This window comes from Mastacembelus armatus, chromosome 18, assembly GCF_900324485.2.
Source record: "Mastacembelus armatus chromosome 18, fMasArm1.2, whole genome shotgun sequence".
Lineage (NCBI taxonomy): Eukaryota > Metazoa > Chordata > Actinopteri > Synbranchiformes > Mastacembelidae > Mastacembelus > Mastacembelus armatus.
In genome coordinates, this window is record NC_046650.1 from 15,485,373 (window position 1) to 15,506,942 (window position 21,570).

Sequence of the window (21,570 nt, forward strand, 5' to 3'; positions counted from 1 at the left end):
AAACTGCCAGCACACTGGTTTGGAAGTGCACAGCTCAGACACAGAACCAGCTTTGAGTTATTATTGCACAGAGTTAAGTAATGAAAAGACAACACCGCTGCTGCAGTGGATAGCATGTCTGATAAGCGCATTGACTGAACGATGGAAATAAAGCAGTGTGTGTGTGTCTGGAACAGGCACCAAGCCCTTGGTTGTCCAGGAAGTTAGCCGTCCAATGGCAGCTGGGAGAATCAAGAGAATCAAGAAATTATATAGTTTTGCAGGAATAAGGCTAATATTTTCCAGGGCAGATAACCCCACATTCCTCTTAAGGTTTTGACGGCATGATCAATAGACAGAAAACAGGCCTAGACTTCTAAGGGTTAATGGTTTTGAACCTGGGACCAGGTGTGCATATTAAAACTTCTCAAGAATAAAGTACTGTGCTGTACAAATATTCCTGTGTGAAACGATATTCTTGCTTTCTACATAAATTCATGTACGCATTGCAAATCTGTCCTTAGACATAACTCTGAGATTAACAGCCAATATAACCAGGTCACAGCTTCACTTGGACGATCCACGTTAACTGTTATGAAACATTGGTTGTAATTCATACTCAAGATGCACACGACTGTAGTATAAAAAAGTGGGTTTGCTAAAAATGGAAAGGTACACAGCTACTGTTGTGGTTCTCATGTTCACAGCTGTCCATGTCTAGTTGGCAGACATCAGAATGCCCCCCCCCCAACCAAAAACATTTGAACAGCTCCTCCACACTGTTTCTGAGGTTAAAACTCATCATTTAGAAAAGTAACACTATCTGACTTGTGTAATTAATTAAAGTATGGCACTTCAGAAATGATGAAAAGTCTCACATTTATGAGGCTTGGATAACCAGTGTTTAAACTCAGTCTACTGTGTAGTGTTTTATTCCTCTTTCCATCCACCCCCACCCCAAATTCAATTACACACAGAATGATTATTTGACCTTGCCTCAGTGATTTCACTGGGAGCAAATGAATGAATAAAATCATTTTCTGAGATTGTTCGGCTCTAACTAGGCAGGTAACCTTCCTGCCAAGAATAAATCAATGGCTACCTCATTAAATATAACCCACCTGACTGCTCTGAAGGTGTCTGAAGAAGGCAGGTGAATACTCCGTACCTTTACATAAATTACTTCAACACCTTTGGGGTTATTTCCAATCTTCACAGAGAAAAGAGAAAATGAATGTGAAGAACGGAACTGGTACAAGTTTGGTCGTTTTTTTTTTTTTTTACCAGCAGATTAAAATATCTACATTAGCTGAGGGACACTTGGTAGAGAAATTAAAAAAAAATATTGGCATTGATCTCAATTCAGCCCCACAGATTGTGGCATTGAGCCCAGTTGTTGTGGACACTTGAGGGAGCCAAAGTGGGAACAGGTGCATGGAGATTTTTACTGCGGATGCCTGCTGGACAGTGTGCAGTTGAGAGCCAGCTTTAAGCAAAATACAACAAAAGGTACATGAGAGGCTAATTTCAAGGAGGTGTGAGATGATGCCTGAGATAAACAGTTACCCCACATGTGTTCAACTCATCAATCAGCCCAATACAGTTGGGATTTTGGAGAAAAGGGGGAATCAGCTGCTAGAGTGAGTGTTGATCCTCAGATTTCAATAGCAGGTGTTGCTGAATGACCAGGCTGCCTGATTGCATCCAGGGTTTTGTGGGTCTTACATGCATGTGTCCCCACACGGAAATGAGCATGTTGTACACATGCACAGCTGCTGCAAATGGGAATACCCACAGAAATAGCAGGGCTCAGTTTTGGGGGTATCAGTGTAGACAAGTTCTGAACAGTTCTGTCAATGAGCTCACCCATTATCCCTCATGTTCCCTGCCGGCATCTATTTCAGAGGATGGATTTACACATAGTTGGCCTCTGGGGATCATACGTTCAATTAGCATGGCAGTTACAGACTCAGATGCATTGATATATAATGTCTTTCACTTCTCTGCCTCACATACACCAAGAAGCTGCCTCACAGCAAAATTGACCATAGCAGCCAGGGAGCTGAAGGAGGAGCTGAAGAAGGAGCTGAAGGGGTTTGAGTGTGTGGCTCTAACAAACAAAAGAAGTATTGATTACAGCACGCTGAATTGTCTCTCCCTGAAGGTTGCTAATAGTTCCCACATTGTAAACATTTCACCACAAGCCTTCATTCGAGGAAATGTTTCCCAGAAGAAGTGGCAGCCACTGGCACCCATCAATCCCGGGCTACAGGAGTGTTTTTTTGGCCTAACGATGCTGGTAACTTAAGAACCAGAGAAAGAGGATGGCGGGGAAACTGTCTGACCATCGAGAAAGAGGAGAATCCACGTCCCTGCAGCTATGAGGCACAACACAGGAATTGGTTCCACAAGATTTACAAAATGTGTGCTAGCCCAAGCTTCCTACCACATACACAAAGAAAATATGGTAAAAGAAGCCAAACGTTCTATTTTGGTTTCAGAAAAAAAACTAAATAACACTTCATCTTCTGTATAACCAATGACACTTATGTCTCTTGGCGCTTATTGACGGAGACAGGAACGCTGGCATCTTGTGCTGGTTTGCTTTTTTAAAGACTGTTTGGAGAAACTATATATTGTGTTCACCAGCCAGAACAATTCAAAACGTGCACAGAGAGAGTGCGTTTATTCAACGCCATCATGAGGCTACAGATTTGACATCGGTGTTTGTCAAAATGACCTGGTTGTGCAGCGTTGACCCAGGTTGTTTTGCAGATTTAAAGCCAGCTGGAGACTGATCTCACTCACACACGCTGCCACAGGTTGGACTGCTGGACATCCATCTCATTCCTCAAAGCTTTAAGGAGCACAGAGCAGAGCGTGCAGGCTCTTTCCAGTAACTTCATGTCAACCGTCTCTTAACAAGCACAAGATCTGTAATAATAGTTTCTTTTTTCACGATGCGATTGAAACAAACTATGACTCTATTGCATGAATTCAAATTACAATACAGAAACATGTTTACAGTGCATTACTAAAGATATACTGCACATAGCATTAAGATTTCTTTCAGCACCATTACTCCAGGACTTAGGCATCACAACAGATGGGCAGAAATCTCATGTTCCCCCCTCCCATGTTACAATTTTAGTCCTAAGTGTTGTTCTGCTGTTTGTTCTACAATTCTGGCGAGCACTCTTTAAGGTCAAAGGTCTTTTCTACTCTGAGGGGACCAGACCGTAAACAACATCCCCTTCTGTTTGTCAGTACTGACGTCAGAGGGCGGTATCCGTGGCATCTCCAAAGAGCCTTGAGGTTTTGGAAAGGTGGCGATTGATAGATGAGCTCGGGGAGTCATCAAGCTTGGTTCTGCCGTCTGTCTCTGAGCCCTGCCTGTGCCAGTGAGCAGAGTCTGCCCGTCTGCATGCCCAGGCTTTGGCAGATCTTCTCAGCAATGAGTGGCTGAAGTGATGGCATGGTACTGTATACAAGTCTGTGGTGACCTTAGGGTCAGTGTAACCTGGAGTAAAGTTTATTTACACAGCACCTTTCTAGAGCAGACATCTCGGAGTTCTTCACAGTAGGAGAAAAGAAAGACGAATGGCCACATAACGTAGAGATAAATAAATAGGGATTCAGAATATCTATGAGGGAGTCACAACAATCTAGATGGAATGAAACCATGGAAAATCATCCCAATCTAAACCTGAGACAACATGCTGTATTTCTGAGCTGGGAAAAACAGGAACAAATCAAACACTTGACATGCTGGTCCAGAGAGAGAGAGAGAGAGAGCGCATGGTCACAGGTGATTTATGCCTGAACACTAAACAGATCTAAAGAAACATCCGACGCTTTCCTGCCCAGACAAGGACAAATATAGAGACATCTGTTTTATCTGCACTAGAACATTATCAGCCAATTTTTTTAAAAGAGATGTGCAAATTCATATCAGTTGCATAGTAGTGATAAAATATACCTTTAAAACTACATATGTGCTCACAGGGATGCATATAAAAGGCAAACATGATACGACCCAGAACCTTAAAAACTGTGCTGATGAAAAAACACTTGATCAACACAGTTTCTATGAATTACCACAAAATATAAGCACCAGTCACTGATGTGTGGCGTAGTCTGATGACTTGCAGGACCTCTGATTAACTACTGACTTCATTTGTCAGCCCCAGTTAAAGTGCAAGTATCCAACAAAGCCCACATTTTTATAGTGAGCTGATCATGGAGCAGAACTCCCTTCTGTGTCCGAATCCACAATAGCTGCCAAAACTCACAAGGCATTGGAACAAAACCGGGTACTGATGAGTCCACACTGGTTCAGGTTGATGAAAGAAAACACCCTGACAGCAGCCTGTAGTCAGTGAAGTAGGACTGCCAGCATATGGTCTTGGTCTTGGGTCTGGGGCAAAAAAAAAATTACCATGACATAAAATAATTTCAAAAATCCTTAGAGACAACAAATCAGGATTGTGCAAGATTAGGACAGCAAGCAGTTTAGTCTGTGCAAAACTGAAGTGGCACAGGAAACGTAATTGTGGCTGTCGGGCTTTGTCAGAGCTGCACTGATATGGACCAGCAGCTGCAAAGCAAGTGGACTGTCAAAATTACGAGTGAGCACAGGGATGATTGTTTAAGTGGACGATTGTGTTGCTGTAACACAGCAGTTGCTGCATTTGTAACAAACTTTGAAAGTAAAAGAGAAAATAGGGTTTTGTGCAGAAATTGGAGAAACATGGTCTGTTGGTGTCTTGGTTTATGTCTGAGGTTTGGAACCAAGATATGGACTGAAGCAAACTCTTAATCGAAAAGAGGTTTGTGTGTTTTATCAGGCACTGCCCTCCTCTTTCACATAAACCAACATATTGTGCCTGAACACCTCCTGTGTAGACAGATGGAGCACTGGAGCTACTGCTGCCGGTCTGCTAATGTGCTGCTCACACTACACCGTCAGTGAGGACATGGTATCAGAGTTTGGGGAGTAATAGAACATGTTGCACAATCCTGGACTTGCTGGGGTTAAATGCATCTTAGCAGAGGGTGGACTGAGCATGTTTTAACACCGATAGGCAATAAATCATCACTGGATTTACAGCATGTAAGAGGTTTGACTAATGATACGAATGGAGGAGCTACACAATACTGCAACATGGGTAATATGCACAATATGGTAGCCGTGTCCTATTGACACCCCTCAAGGGTAAACAGACACAGAACAGAAGGAACACACAAGCCAGTCTTTCAGCTCCCCCCTCTCTCCGTCATCTGTTTTCTGTTTTACTGGCGGTGTCTTGGCTAAACAGCAGCAGCAGGGACAGGCCGTGTGGCCGAGCTCCAACACTCTCACCTTCTTTAATCCCCCGCCCCCAAGCGCAGCCACCCCGGAGGTGGCAGGGACATGCACCTGTCTGTGGGGATTCATTCCGTCTCGCCCGTATGCTAGACCCATGCAACATGACTCGAATCCGTTCAAAGAGTACAGGGGCCAAGTGGTGTCCTGTTCAGACAGTGGTTCCTCATTAATAACCAATAAAATACTTGGAGCAATAATGTGCAAATGAAATGTAGTGTAATTCAGTAATACTTCTCTGAATTTGGCCTGATTACGTCCCTTGCTGTTGTCTTTTCAATTGTGGTTAACTTATACTATAACATCTAGAAAATAGTGAAATGTTAATGAAAATTTCCTCCACAAAATCCAACAGGCTCCCAGCTGATTGCCTCCAAATTGCTCGTCTTGCACAACCAAAATCTTTTTAAAATCCTGCAGGAAATCAACACGTTTTTAAACTGGAATGCAAGAATTTCTCAGCGTTTCACTTGATAAACGACTCAGAGGTGAAGCCAGGTTTTCACGACAGGACAAGAGACACCCATTGTGTTTGTACACACACAGGAAACTATTATTCTACATGACTGCAATCATGCACATGAAGCTTGGAAATGAACAAAAGCCGTGAAGGAGAGCAGCCAGCTAGTTCACGTCAATATTAAGTCCTCAAGCACAAGTTCAGAGTGAAGAGTGAAGCCACTTACTGCACTAGAGCTCTGATAACAGTATCAGTTGCACATATGCAGAGTTTTAAAGACGGCTTCTTACAGCTGGACTACGTTCTGAGTATGAGTCTTGGGTTTGTGTCAGCTTAGTGGCCATCTCTCCCCTCCACCATCTAATTTTAAGGCAAAGGTGTTAATCCCTGTGCTGGCAGCCTTATAGATCCACTGGACACACTAATCTGTTATTTAATGATCGCTAAGGTCTTTGCTGTTCTTCAGGGGGATCTAGTATTCTCACTCAAATATTTGCTGATACTTGACCCAACAGTCCAAAATTCTAATGGGATGCTTAAATTAACTACAAGCCCATAAAATAACAGGCCTGCTACAATGTAAGAGTCTGTCAAAGCTCGTCTCAGCTAAATCGGGACTAATACTGAACAACAGTGGATTCAAAAGAGAGTCTGAGTGGAAATTTAATCATAAAGCAAACTAAGTACAACAACTAACTAACAAATCCTAGCTAGGAAGGCGGTTCCCTGAAAAGAAGCAGGCCTTTCCAACACTAATATAAAATAAAAATCTGTGAACCACAGCGTGAGGCCTCATAACCAGCCATTCCTTAAAGGAAGCTTCTGGCTCAGTATTATTTCTAAGTGTCACTTCTGTGCTGAACAGACCCTCTGTTGTTTCCAGTGACATGCGTGGTGTGCCGCATTCTCTTAATGAAGCATGCCGACTTCCTCGCACCCCAGTGTGCCTGGGCTCTGGGCACTCACAAGACTGTGGAGCATAAGGAGGAAGGAAGGAGGCCATAAAAGGACACTAAGGAGAGTCGGGCAGGCTCGTTTACCAACCAGGTCCTGCTAATGCAGAACCTTAAAAGTGTGGATGATTTGCTTTGCATGGCAAGAAGGTGTGTGAAAACCACACCCCACATTCTGAGCAGCGTCTCACCGAGTGGTAACCAGATATTGTCTGCCTGTGACTCATGTGGTCTGCTCACAATTGTATAATAGAGTAATGGCCTTCGAGAGCCGGTTTATTTTAGCAATCTGTGCGGTGCTGCATGAGAGGTGCACAGCTAACCAGTCTGTGGCTCCACTGTAAATTTACAGAGACTCCATCGCTGCAAATGAGGTTATGTAAACCTGAAAAAAAAAAAAAAAACCTCTGTGTCTGTCTGTGAAAGAGTCAAGAAGCTGTCTTGTCTGAAGCCCCGTGAGAGGATGGATTCAATGAGCAGACAGGAGCAGGAACAGCAGACCACATGAGAGGAGGCTGTGATGGGAACCCCTCGGTACACACTGCAAATCAAAGCAAAGCCATCTAAGTGTTTTTCCACACACTTTCAGGAGACGGGGAGGGATGGATGCAGACACCAGCACAGTCTGCTTTCCTCTGAATGTCCTACAATTTAAACGCACGTCCTGCTTGAAAGTGCATTCTTTTTTTTTTCTTTTGCCCACTTACTAAAAACAAACATTGTAATATTGAGTTAAATGTTCTAGTTTGTTCATGAGCAGCTCCAAACTTTGCAGTTTGGTGAGCGTTAACCTGTTGCATACGGTGTAGCCCAGACATCCTGACATCTCCTGGATTCATGGACAAGCTTCCTTCTATACAGACACAAAAACAGGACAGGCTTTGATACAAGTCCAAATATTGACTTCTCCAGGATGGTTTCAGTGTGGTGTGGTTCTGAAGGGGCACGAACCTCCCACGCTCCCCACACCTGCTGCGGCTGGCAGCCTTATTTACACCAGCACCAGTTGGAAATGTCAGTACGGGGCACAGGCAAGTCCGACATGCACAAGGATGGTAGGCACACACACACACACACACACACACAGTACACACATACACAGTACACACATATGCAAACCAACACGCATTCTTCTGTTTCATCTGCAACCCAGGGTTTTTGGTGATCTGACAGGATCTGCTTTCTTGCTCTGCCTAACCTGACCTTGAATTTCTCCACACACACACACACACACACACACACACACACACAGAACAACAACAACAACCCAACACAAGCTACAAGTGCTAACTGACACATTCAACATTTTAAGACATAAATATTGGGCAAAAGCTGACCTGCTTCACCCCTGTGGCATGTTCGCAGTGTCAGAGGTGTCTAATGGATGTGCTGAGTGCAGGTAAAACCACAGCTATTTGTGACAATAGCAGCTGATGAGCAGAAAGTCAATGTCGGTCATTAAAAGTTACACCAGTGGACTGCTGACGCCACTGGAGAGAAAGCACACCAACACATGGAACATTACTCAGGATGAAACCTTTTCAGGACTTTGACATTTTGGCCCAACAGATAGAACAGTATAGCATTTACTATCATCAAAGCCTGCTATACAGAGAAGGCACAGTAAACTCTCAGAGGGGCTGCTATTTTCATGAACCATTTAATGTGGCCTCCAAAGACATTTATATAATTTATCATTCCGAAGCGCCACAGAAAGCCCTTTTGCAGAGAGCTCGCTAAAAACCCTGTTTGTTTCCTGTTTTTTCTTCCTCCAACTTTGAAGCATGAAAAATCCAAATGAATCATTTTTTCTAAAGCCTGTCTGATTCAGTGACCTGAACTTTCTCATGGGGGATCCATATCAGCAGCATACACACAGACTGCTCCACTTAAAGCAAAGTACGCTCACCCCCCCGGCCTTCCCCCCACCAGTCTGTTTCTGTCTTTGTCATTTCTGCTTATATTTGGTCACTTTCTTGTCTTGTCCACTCAATAAATCCAGTCAATAGCTGCAGACTCCAAACAGCTGGCTTCTCCATGTTTCTTCTCTCCCTGAAGCCAGAGAAAGTCTTTGAGCAGAACAGAGCGGCACACTGGTAGAAGCAGGGATGGATGTCTCTTGAGTCGAAAAATAAATAAATAAATTTAAAAAGGCTAAATGTGTTTTATGCAGTGGCTGAGTAGTAAAGAGAAAGGAAAGGATTTTCGAGCAGATAACTCCGGTCAATTAGAGAATATTTGGTGCCAAAAAAAAAAAAATCCTGGCAGCCTGAGTCCACACATCAGCACAAAGAGGCGATTCGAGTAAACAATTAATAGGCTACATCAGCCTGGACTGCTTTGTGTGCACATGGGAAATAGCAAACAGCAATTAAACAGTGGTGGGTTAGGACGTGCCTTGAACCATGACCCAGTTTTCACATTAAGAAGTGGCGAGCAGTGTCTTGAAGATGTCTTGGTCACTTTGCCTCGTTTAGAGATTTATTACCCTTCCACTTTGTCCTCTGTAATGTGGATACAAACCTGGAATGCCCAAACAAAAACTAACCCCAAAACTAAATTAGTGCACAGAAACAAGATTTTCTCCTGTGCAATCTGTATGTACACAGTAGGCACAGGTCCATGTCATGTCTAATGAGGCACAGTACGAGGTTAAACACTCATGAGTAATTACCACACACACTGTTCTTTAGTTTGTTTAATTCATACAAAACACACTATGTTGAAGGTCTCACAACCTGCGAGACATGTAAAATAACATGTTTTTTACTGGTTTGTCATATCAAAAGGTGTGTTTTGTTGAACACAAACAATACATCTCCTCTGACCTGTCTGACATCAGATCTGGTGAGGCATTAGCAGTCTCGGTGCGAATGAGGGAAGTCATTTCTCCACTTCCTCTCGTGTTGACTTTGGCCAGCACATGCTAATCCGAGAACAAGCCGGGAGGGGGAGACGAGAGCAGCCTATACCTGCAGCACGGTGGTGTCAGAAAATTGCAAAAAGAAAAAACAAAAAAAAACACTGTACAAATCCAGTTTTGGCCCCTTTTGCACTTGTTGCATATGTCAATTTTTCATCTCTGCACCTTTCTCAGCATGTTATTCTTACAAACCAGCATGGAACCACAATATATACTTTTCTAAAAGAAATATATATATAAAATACTGATCTCCATCCAAATCACTTCATGTAATGACTTAATGTACAGCACTTATGCAGGGTCACTTAAGACATATTTATCCAGCTACTACTAAAGTAAACAGTTTCATATCCTAAAGCTCTGCAGCTCTGACCCCCTTTTGCTTTGCCAATAACAGTACAAACACAGCCAAGAGCCCACAAGTACATTAGTCATGGTATTGACAAGTGTCAAAGAGAAGAGGAGACGGCTCTATGATACGCTCTTATTTCCTACATTAACTCTATCATTTCCGTCTTAAACTGCAACTGGATCCACTGCCGCCAAAATGTAGATTTATGGGCATGACATTACAAGCAGGACTGTCTTAACTCCTCTGGGACCTTCTGTGTTTCTTTAGTTTAAAACTTGAGTTGCACTGAGTTATGTTACGTTCTTCCTTGTTCGCACTTCTGCTCTTGTATTACTGGGACCTGACGTACAGCAACAGACACTTTGCCAGCTCCTGCCAACTGACCTCTATCTCAGAAAGTGGAGCCACATTCATAAAGCCAATAGTGCATGAATAACAGCATGACAGAGTCTATATTACACTTGGGATCCGACTGCAAAGCCACATGTGTGCGAGACTTTCCCTCTCATTTATTATATTGTACGAAAACAAGCATGTTAGAGCTGAAAACCAACATTCAGTTTGTAACAATGCGCTATATTCTATAAATTGATATTACACATTCACCTGGCAGAAAGAAGGATAAGTCTGTATGTGTGTGTGTTGGTCACCAACATATACTGCAGCAAGTTCAACCTCCTGGCATGTCATGTCATATTTAATCAGCCAAAATGAACGTCATATTAAAGTCATTCCTCGGCTCCCTAGTTTTTTTCCCTGTGGCTATTAAATAGCCTCTAATGTTGAAGAGTGGCAGTGCAGGCAGCCAGAACACAGGCAAGGTTATTTGTTTTGAAGCTCAAGGGCACAGTGATGGATCCCTGCTCATCATCTGCTGTTTAAAACAGAAACCTCATCGCCGACCCCCCGTAGACTGCGTCTGCTGAGGAGGAAAGATCACGTGTCGTTCTTGATAAGTTCGACCCCACGCTCCTCTAGATGAAGTCACACACTATGAGCTTTATTATGACATTACCATTTCTATCTCAGCCCAGAAGATGTACACTAGCAGTAACAGAAAACTCATAAAGGCACATGGTGCACAAACCTCTCAAACAAAGCTCTGGACTGTGCATGTGGACCAGAAAAAGTCCAACCACAGCTAAAAACCACAGAAAGACAAGTCGTCTGTATTACCACAGCAGGAGATTTGCGTCACTTTGTTAAAATAAATAAATAAATAATACAAATGAATGCATTAATTTAAGCACTGGAATGTGAAACACTTGGCTGACTTTTCTTTGTTTGTGGATCATTTGGATGTTACATTCAGCATAAAGGAACATTATAGTTTTATGCTTGCAAGGAAAATGTATAAAATATACATGAGGTATTGTGATTTACAGTCTCATAACATTTCCACTCAGTAGGGCTGAATCATTAAAACCTAACAAACACCAGTGCAGGAATGCACACAGACAAACCCCATCAACCTCAGCGAACAGCATGAATCCAGATGAATGGCATCATCAGCAGAGAATATCTGTTCTTCAGAGACACGGAAAACACAAGCAGCCCTTCAACTGAGTAGAAGTACTTAAGCTCTGAAAGCATGTACACCGTTTACTATCAAAACAGCAGAACTGCCACTCAAAATTCATAAAGGGCTGGGACTCAACTTTCCTCGAGTCTTTGCATTTTTTGAGAGATGAAAGAAGAACATGCAGTTGCTTCTTATCAAAGGAGGTTTCATGAAAGGTTCTCGCAATTCAGAAGTACAGTTCACAGATTTGTCCCACAGTAGGGGAAGTGGTAGTAGTAGTTACCTCCATCTCAGACAAGAAATCAGACAAACCTATTTTCAAGCTGCGTCAGTGCCGTACATCAAGCTGTCAAACATTACCATTTAACCAGCCATCTAGCCTGCTTGGAACGTATCAGATGGCTGCCCAATTGAATTAAAGTGCACAGGGTTGTGTGTCTCACTGCTGGGGTTTCCAGTCTTAACTGTGGCTTACACAGCTGTTTCTACCCTCCTCTTCATCAGATACAAGGGGTGGGGCCCCTGAAAGCAAGATAGACTGTGCAACAACCAGAACATCAGGCGACTCTGCATAGCAATCCATCCAGCAGATGCATGCACATTCACGGGTTTGTTAAATTTGGCGAGATACCACGTCCTGGGGCATTGTGTTGTTTGTTACAGCCAAATTATTTCATTGCATGTTGTAGATTAATTTCAGGCTAAAGAGGGAAAAAAAAAAAACTACATAAATACTGAGGGGAAAACAGTTACATAAGCCTTAATTAAGAAACCGCATTCTACACATTTTTAACATCACAGCCTGTTGAGAAAATTGAGAATGAATGACTTCAATCCATTTATTTCATGCATTCTCCATCCCTTAATTTAGAAAAGCCAAATTAACCAAACCACACAAAAACCTCTGCCACTGGTCAAGTTATAAAAGAGACTACAAGGTGTCATGCATGGGCTGCGTGCTTCTTGGTCCTGGTGCCTCTACATGTGAGTTTGATCATTGACTTGTGTCCAGGGGTGTGTGACAGCATGTTTGTGAGTGCTCATGGGCTCAAATGTTTGCTCTGTGTGTTTATTACCCTCTCAGATCTGCAGCATGACTCATATTTCATGTCACATTTAGCACAGCTTTGAGAAGGAAGAGCCAGCTGGCAAAGCCCTGGTCTCCTGGTGAGCGGGACTGTTCACCGGAAAGGGACAGTTAAAGGTGGGAAAACAAGAGGGTCCCTTCACTGACAAAACACACTGGGCCTCTAGTAGATTGTGGCCTTGTGGGTAGGAAACACCACCAGTCTGATCCAACTGTTTGGTTTTCAATAAGTCCAACCTCTTGGTGGCGGCCCAGAGGAGCCTGGGGGAGCATACATCATCCAGCCGGCTGCTGGGCAAACCCTCCTGGTCTCCATCACTTTTTCCACTTGTAATGCAAGTATCGATGGCATACAGTGTGAAACTTTACGTTCTATTAAGATAATAAATGTTTATATTGGGGAACTGTTGGGTTACAGCCTCCTTTATTATTAATAGTTTAAGGAGTTATATCAATTCAGTGGTGGTGTGTCATTTTGAAATACTGCGGCCAGGTTGGTGCCGTCAGTGGGAGGGTCAGTGAAAGTCCCAAGTGAAAACATTTCAGTTTTTAAAACATGAAACATGAGGTCCAACCCCTCCCTCACCATTCATTCCCATGCAGTCTCTTACAGGTTGAGGACTAAAATGAAAAATGACAGTGTCAAGCTAATCTGTTTATTGGACTTGAGCTACATTAATGCTGCCCCCAGGTCTATGGACTTCCAGTAAATGATGCATTCACACAAACAGAAACAGACTCAACATCCAACCATGCGTTGTTTTCTCAAAGACATCTTCTTACAGATGCTCAAGAATGGCAGCAACAGCGTATCAAACCATGTTTGGATGTCAGGCAGACGTTGGCCAAATTAGAGCTTCCTGCTGTGGCACGTCCCAGTGCGTTTTTTTTGCACACCAGTCTGTTTCATTTGTAGTGCCAGTTCTTGTTAGGCTGATGGAGTACAGAGCAGCAGCATCTGTGCCCCCCTCCCACTATCCTCCATTCCTGCTAGTGCAGAGAGGCCTGGGGGCACCAAGCCACGGGCGGTGTGCTGGGAGGGGTGGGGGAGAGCATGTGGGGAGCACCTCAGGGGGGTGTCTGGCCCAGAATTTCCATTACACTGGTGAACACTGGCATCACTGCTCTTTTACTGGTGACTCCAAATTGATGAGACACTGGAAAATCTAGTGAAATAAGAATTGTTTTATGGAGACAGATATTGGGGCTAAAGAGCTCTTGTGTACTGTAGTTTACCTTTGACCTTTTGCTAGCTCAATGCTAGTAATGCTTCCCAAACATGAAATCCTACATCAAACGTTTCACCGGGAGACATTCATGAATGAAAGCAAGCACATAAAGAAAACTCATCAAACACTGCAACTGCCTTAAAAGTAAAGCAGAAAATCACCATACTTGACAGTAGACCAGCTGTGCCACAGTGGAGAAGGTCCCCCTTGTCTACTAAAGTCTCTTGGTGGGTCAGGGATGACTGTGTGGGCGTGTGAGGGGAGCTGAACTTAAGCCATCACAAAGGGGACTTCACAAGGACGCTGGCTAGAACTTTCAGCCCAGTGTCAGAGGGCACTCAGTGGATGACTTAGAGGTTGTGAGCCATCTTTTGTGGAGAAGTTGCCACCCAGCTCCGGCAGAGAGGCAGAGGAGTCAAGCTGCTGAGGCCCACTGAGGAGGAGCATCAAGGGGGACCAACAGAAGTGACTCCCCTCCTCTGCTGGAGCTCACGGGGGCAGGAGAGGAGCGGGGTAGCTTTAAACAACAAAAAGACAACATGTACAAAGAATACAGGCTCAGACATTATATTATGAGTACATACAAACAGAAGCAAGGAAAGTTCAAATGCAGCAGACCCAACAGAACGCCCATTCAACTTTAATCAAAGAACTTGGGTGCCATCCACTGACTAGGAGCTTATTAAAAACTAAGGCCACAAAACCACAGTGGAATAATTTAGCTCCGCCTTTAAGAGTCTGAATCTTATTGCTCAACTCCGTGCATTGGTGATGCAGAAAGTACAGTCAGTCCTAAAGGGAAAAAATTAATTTTCTTACAACTGTAGCCTATTTTTGGAGCAAATACACGTCAAATAAAAACCAGAGACAATTGTTTTATTCATTTGTGGGGTGTGCCGTTACGTTGTGGTGATGGAAAGCCCTTCAAATAACTCCAAGTAGTATCCGTAGGAGCTGCCAAGACAGGATTTCCAAGCTTCCTACTTTATTCCACACAAAATAACAATTGAGGATCACTGCCAGGAAACATTCATGGACACATGAGACAGACCACTAGGCACATTTTGATTCTAGTCTGCTCCTTTGGCCCAGATCTCCCTGCCTGATGCTTCAGCCGAGCGCTACTGTGACGTCACTCATAGAAAAATCCTGCCATCTTCTCCCTGTTCAGAGTGTCCCCTCAGGTCAATGCAGATTAAAAGTGTACCACACTTCCAAGCCCTGCAGTCACTGTGAGCACTTTCAGATGGCATGCCTCATCATCTCCCATAAAACCCACTGTGTCAAAGGTATAAAGAGACCATCTGTGCTATTTCCAGCAGCCTGGCCTTTAGAAAAAACCCTGTGTGAGAACTGAAAACTAGGGTAAATGCACCACTTGTGATGATTCATCACATCATGTTCATTTATTGGGACTGATATAAAAGCTGAGCTGAATGAGTTGCACACTTCCTGCATAAAAAAAGCCAAGATGCGAGATGTCACTCGTCACGTCGAGTGCATTACGCTGGTGATTTACATGTACTTGCCCTTTTAAGAAATTGAGCAGCAATCAAAATCATAATTGCCCATTTACAGCTGCCTCCAGGCGAAGCTTCCCAGGCTCCATCATTCGTCTCCGGCCTCGCTCGCTCACGCCGGCAGCCTATCCCGCCTCACCTAACCAGAAGCAGCTGGTCGCGGTGGCTACCTGGAAGCCTGCTTAGCTTTACCTAGCACTCAGTAATTACACAACCATTAGAGCACCTCCCAACACCAAACCACACAGAGGGCTAAATTCACAAGCTGTCGGTGATTAATTACCAGTTGCCCACTGAGTTGAGGATATCTGAGGGGACTGGCACAACTGTAACAGTATCAGGCCACTGGGATTACACACATCGTGAGGCAGAAGAAGGGGGTCGTAACCCAGCTTGGTCATGAGGAGCTGAAAAGCAGTGATTAACCTGAGAAAGTCGTGGGGTAGTTCTGCCTCTGGTGAAGTGAATCAGCTCTGCACTCGATGAATCAGGACAAACATAACATCCCGATCATGTGATCCCCCTGCTGCCCCTTTGCCCCCCGACAACCAGCACTGGGTGTTTAGTGGGGAAAACAAAGTCCAGCACATTACCAGTTGGATATAGCTGTTTTCTCAAGAGCACTCAGGCCAGTGTTTAGCTACCAGGCTTTTTTGAAGAATTAACTTCAAGGAAAATTCTGCAGAGCGGGAAAGGGGGACGCATGGGCGGGGGTTTGTGGCGTACGAGTGAGTAAACAGGGAAAGAGCAAAGCCGACTGCACATTTTATTACAGTCCCATTAAACAACAGGCCCTGCGTGGAATACAGATCCCAGGGGAGGAGAAGGCACACAGACAAATGAAAAGGAAAAGCAGCCAACGCTGAAACAATTATTAGAGGGAGACTCGATTCACAGGGTGGCACCGAGTGGGTGTGACTTCAGACATTTTCACACCAAGTTGGTTTGGCGGGTTTTCTTTTCCCCTACACCCAGGACTATTTACACCCAATGTGTAGTGTAAAATTTGTTTTTCAGTCTCAGCGTGCAGCCTAAAAAAAAAAGAAGTGAGTTTCATGCTGTGCTTTAGTGCTTGAATGTTCAGCATTTTATTATTTTGGTCTAAACAAAAACTAGAGCTGAAGCTAGCTGGAATGTCCTCAGTGATTAAAAGTTAAGAGATCACACAAATTATTGAAATTCTGTGGGGACTGTGAATTATTGAACCAAATTTCATGGTCCATAACTGTGGAGACATTTCACTCCAGACCAAAATGATCGTATATTGCCTGGAAACCACGGGTCCCTGCATCAAATCTCGTGCAAATCCACTGCGACAGTCCACTAAAGAACAGACGCGTAACCCTGACGCAGCACTAGATGAAGGGGATGATCAAAGTCAGGCAGCTTCGTCCTCTGGGCATCATAAATGTTTTCTATTAAACGTTACGGTAATACAGCATCACTGTCTCAGGTTATCAGCCCAAGTGTTTTAGTCACTCAGAAGCTAAGGACTGGATGCAAAATGATACCAGACATTGTTAAGGTGACAAATGGCTCCAGCAAAAAATATCAGCGTGAATAAAACAGATTCTCACTTCATGACAGACTTTCTCAAACTTCCTCTGATTCAGAAGCAACCTATAAAATACCCCCGAGCTATGGACCATTGCCCTGTCTATGCAACCACTCCATCTTCTGTGACAGCAATAAAATGAAGACTGTGAAAAGCACATTACAGTCTCCCCTCAAAGAAAAAAGAAAAAAGAAAAGCCACATCTGAGCCACAGGCTTTCTGCTAGACAGAAGAGGATAAATAGAGTGAACCCCTTCAGCCTTCATCAAATATAAAGATATTTGGCCTGAACCATTCACTCCAGAGCATTAGCTAAACATGTCATTTGTAATGCACATGCGACTTGTACACTGCATGAGGACTACAGTATTAAATTCACTACAGATCTTTCAAAGTACACTGATGATGTATGTGCTCGTACTTCAAAAATAACTGGGGAAGTACTGGACATGAAAACATTTAATCGGATCTGAGAGGCTGACGCGGTGCCAGCTCAGTGATCAAGCTCGGTGCCGCCTCGGTTTCAGTGTCGTCGTGCTTCATTTGATGTGAAATGTTTTCATTGTTTTATTTCTGCCCTTTGCAGAAATGTGGTGGTGGGGAATGAGTACCAGACATGTGACAGTGATTGAGAACAGACAGCACCATGATTGGGAGAGTCTCATTATGGTTAATACTTCCAGTTCTTCTGGATCATTAATTCAGACTTTCCCACTCAGCAAATGACTCATTCACAACTGATAAACCACTTGTGAAAACTAAAGGCTTTGGGTCATTAATTCACAGATATCATGTTCTCCAGTCGTGTTCCTTCTTTCACCGATGTCTGACTATAATGTCAATGCTCAGATTTTGTGTTGCTGGGGGTTATCTGGAGGAAGAGGTCAGAGGTCAGAGGACTCCCAGGCTTTGGATGGGATTTAGCATCTTGCTCAAGGACACTTCATCCTGCAGTGCAGATGCTTTCGGATGGTTTGAGCTCCAACCACAAGTCTACTCTGCTGAATATCACAACCAGGACTTTTCCATGAAGGTCACCTACAGGAAATTCACACTTACTGTATCACATTCCCAGCTGGAGCTGAGACTGTGATGCAGACTGATCCCTCTTGACTGTGAAAACCTGTCAGTTTCCTGCAGCAGGTCGTCCACGATCAGCAGGAATAAGTTCACGGTGCTCGTTCAGAGCAATTGGAGACGTTGCTGCATTCATTCACATTTCAAGGACTCATTTCGTCTGAATTGGAAGGTGCTGTTACTGTCGGTGACTTTTAAAGGCGGGGTTTGAGTTTCTAACTATAGTTTACATGTATGAGTGAAAGAAAGAAGGCAAAGCAGTGAGCAAACACGTCAAGCATACATGTGGCATCCTAAAGAAACTCACATTTCATCAAACCTTTTCTCAGCTAAGCACAACGATGGTTTTCAGCTTTGTAACAATCTACTTTTTAGATAATCCACAGTTTATTTTGCACAGATATTAGCAGAGTTTTCTCAGTCCAACCCTTCATTTTCTGAAAAATTAAAAAGATCACCGAAACTGGAACTACAACAGCAATAAGTGTGTTTTTTCCTCTCACCTGCCCCACTGTAAAGGAAATCTGTCTAAAAGCTAAAAATACATTGTCTTCTATCCCTTCAGTGTACAGCCCTTAGATTCTGTGCACAAATGGATTTCTAACCTGTACAACCATCTGAACTCTGCTTTGGAATTGGATATTGGCCTATGTGGATGCATTTTTTTTTAAATCCATATTGCCAGGAAACACCTGCAGGGCTCCTCCTGTATTTAAACTCCCTTCCTGTTCACTGCAAGTCTAACTGGAGCTGTCAATCACGGCCACAGCCTTTCCCCACAATTACATCTAACAATGATGGGCAATACTAAATGCCACGGTAAAATCTAAAAGCCACAAAACATGTAACATCCTAGCACAGTCTCCCACATCGATGCACTGCCGAACCCAACCTTGACTCAGTCCCAGAATGATCAGAATGTCGACCCACGCTCAGGGAATAAATGTTTCCATCTACTGGTGGGAAATATGAATTTCACGTGGCTTTTTTATCCAAGTACACATGAACATCAGGAGTCAAACAACCTCTCAGCACCTCTATGTATAGACCGCAGTTAAATACCTTTCTTTCTGTAAAGTGTGAAGGCCAGTCAGCTGTCTGCATCCTTCACAGCAGGCCTCCTCACATTATCACAGCACCTTCCTAGGTAAACCATCCTGTGCCACAGATCGCATTTTAACAAAAGGATCTGCTCAGAGAGGCTCATTCATTCTTACTTCAGCTCTAGTCTCAGTCAGTCCGGATTCAAATACAGTGTCTGACACAACCTCAGACCATCACATGTGCACGGTGCCTGAGGAAAAGTAGTTTCTCTTACCTGGAGGGCAGTTGCAGTCAGGTGCTGTTTGTCTGGCAGTCCGAATCTTGACAAAATTTTCATAGGTGCGCTGAAATTTTGCAAGAATCACATTTTCATTCATATGCACACAACATTTTTTTTTTTTTTTTTTTGGTAAACTTTAAGTATCGAGGTGGGTTTGGTTAAATTGTGTCAGATCACTGGTAACTGCGCGGATGAAAACAATTAACTCACGGAGAACAAGTGCAAGAGCCGGTCTTACCTGAGAGAGCAGCTCATCCACTCTTTGTTGAATCAGGGAATTAAAATCATCCGCGGAGTAGCCGAGGCCATGGACAAAGGTGTGCTCCCCTCTGTCACTCTCCAAATCCACAACCCGGTTCTTAATATCAGCAGCGTTAATGCTCAGGAGAACGCAAAAGGCGATGGACGCCAGCGAACATAAAGACGAGATGATGTTCAGCACTGTTGTGCGACAGTACTGTCGTTTCTGAGGCGCCACTTCTTTCTCCATCTTCCACGCACTTAGATGCTCCTCTTTTCTTTTCGATACCTGTTTAAACTCAACTACAGACGCTGCTGGAATCAAACTGCATCTGGCGCGGAGTCACGAATTTATGGCGCACACTTCTGATGAGTGAGTGCCCGCGACGCAGCGTTCACGTACAGGGACTCTGTGGTGACAGCGACGAATAGACGAGTGGAGCGCCTCTCCACCTCCAGCCAACAGAGGTCTACCTGTCTGACGGTGTGCTGGGGCTCCTGCAAACTTGTTGCACCGAGCCGTGCACGGTAGTCTACCGCAGGGGGAATTGCTATTAAGAACAATAAAGTGGAAGGAGAGGCTGGGGAAACAGAAGGCAGCGCGCATGTAGTGGAGACAGCGTTAATACTCGGAGCTTTTCCACGACGCAGGCATGCGCCCCCTCATTAAGGCAACAGCACGCCTCCAATCTGTCCTGACTGATTAACATAATTTATTGACCCGCTCCTTTTGCGCGCTCACAGTCGAGTGCAATTGCGATCGTTGGCTTGAAGTGCGGTTATATTGTTTTATCATGAGATTTCCCGTCATAAAACAAAGAGGCAATTAGTGGCCGCAGTTTGTAAAATACTGGGTCGCTGTACGGGCACCATAAAACAACAAACACATCAGATAATGAATCATTAATGGCTTTAGTTTCTGTTTAACACTGAATGGTTACATTTAGACAGTTTTCTTGGCAACACATTGTTTTTGGCCAAGGCGCTGCGTAAAAACGCACGAACATCTCCAATGCTCGGAACTGGGCGAACAAAGGCACTCACTAAATTGTCCGAATATACGAAAAGGGCACATCTTATTGATTGACTTCATGTGGAGAGAGGAGAACCGCAGAAGCCAGCGGCGCTCAGACAGGGCTGCGCCTGTGGCGTCGAGCGGCCCCACAGCCCCTCTCCCTCCTGGACCGTCTGATGCCTTGAATTCTGATAAGACGAGTTATGTTTCATGCAGACGGTTACAGTAGCAGACAGTACGCACCAATCCAATAACTAACTTGATACAAACACTGGACAATATGCTGGAGGAGTTTGTCTTAAGATTCCTGAAGGAATCTGCACTGAAATATCTCCGGGGAATAGAGACTGTTCTAATATATTCATGACAGAGTAGTTTGTTTAAACGGCACAGCAATAATCGCATGTAGTTACGAGGCACTGGCACCACCGTCTGGGTTACATAAGCACCAGTGCAAGTGTTCTGTCAGTGCATTAACAATGATGGCTGCAATATAAAACAGTGTTGCTCTCAGATCGAGGTAGTTCTAGTTAAATTTAATGAGCAGCAATAAGATTACATCCATCTCCCTGCACGGTTCAGTTGTTTGAAGGTACCAGAACATATTCTGAGTGATTTGGATGATGCTGCACGGAGAAGTCATTTTTTTCATGTGCTGACAGAAACCCTTAATGGGAAAAGACTTCAAATAAACCTCCTCAGGCTTCTCTTACTCTGACGTTCCTCTTTGCAGCATTTTTACATTTTAATGCTTCTCTGTGAAAGTGTCTTCACTCCAAATCACTCACAGTGGAGGATATGGATGAGGTGCACAAAGCCAGCGGCAGTTATCAGCGTGGATTCGAGTCATTAACCGAGGCCGTAACCAACATCTGCTCCAACAGATGCATTTTTCAGGTGAAGAGATGTTTCAACACATCGAGGTGTGTGGGAAAATAACGATCTAAACAAATTAAAGTTCACACTATC

General features: G+C 43.9%; 1 protein-coding gene across 6 annotated transcripts in view; it reads right to left on the reverse strand.

Annotated features, from left to right (window-relative positions):
• Nucleotides 1-20,194, reverse strand: part of col25a1 (collagen type XXV alpha 1 chain) — a 122,935-nt gene extending 102,741 nt beyond the window's left edge. For all 6 annotated transcript variants that reach the window (XR_003295158.1, XR_003295157.1, XR_003295156.1 and 3 more), the window contains exons 1-2: nt 19,585-20,194; nt 19,341-19,410 (exon numbers count right to left, since the gene is read on the reverse strand). Coding sequence is in view for 3 of the 6 variants with exons in the window: in XM_026298896.1 (XP_026154681.1) it covers nt 19,341-19,410; nt 19,585-19,836 (322 nt within the window). In the remaining 3 variants the exon portion in view is untranslated. The remainder of the gene's footprint in view (nt 1-19,340; nt 19,411-19,584) is intronic.
• Nucleotides 20,195-21,570: the final 1,376 nt, after the last annotated feature.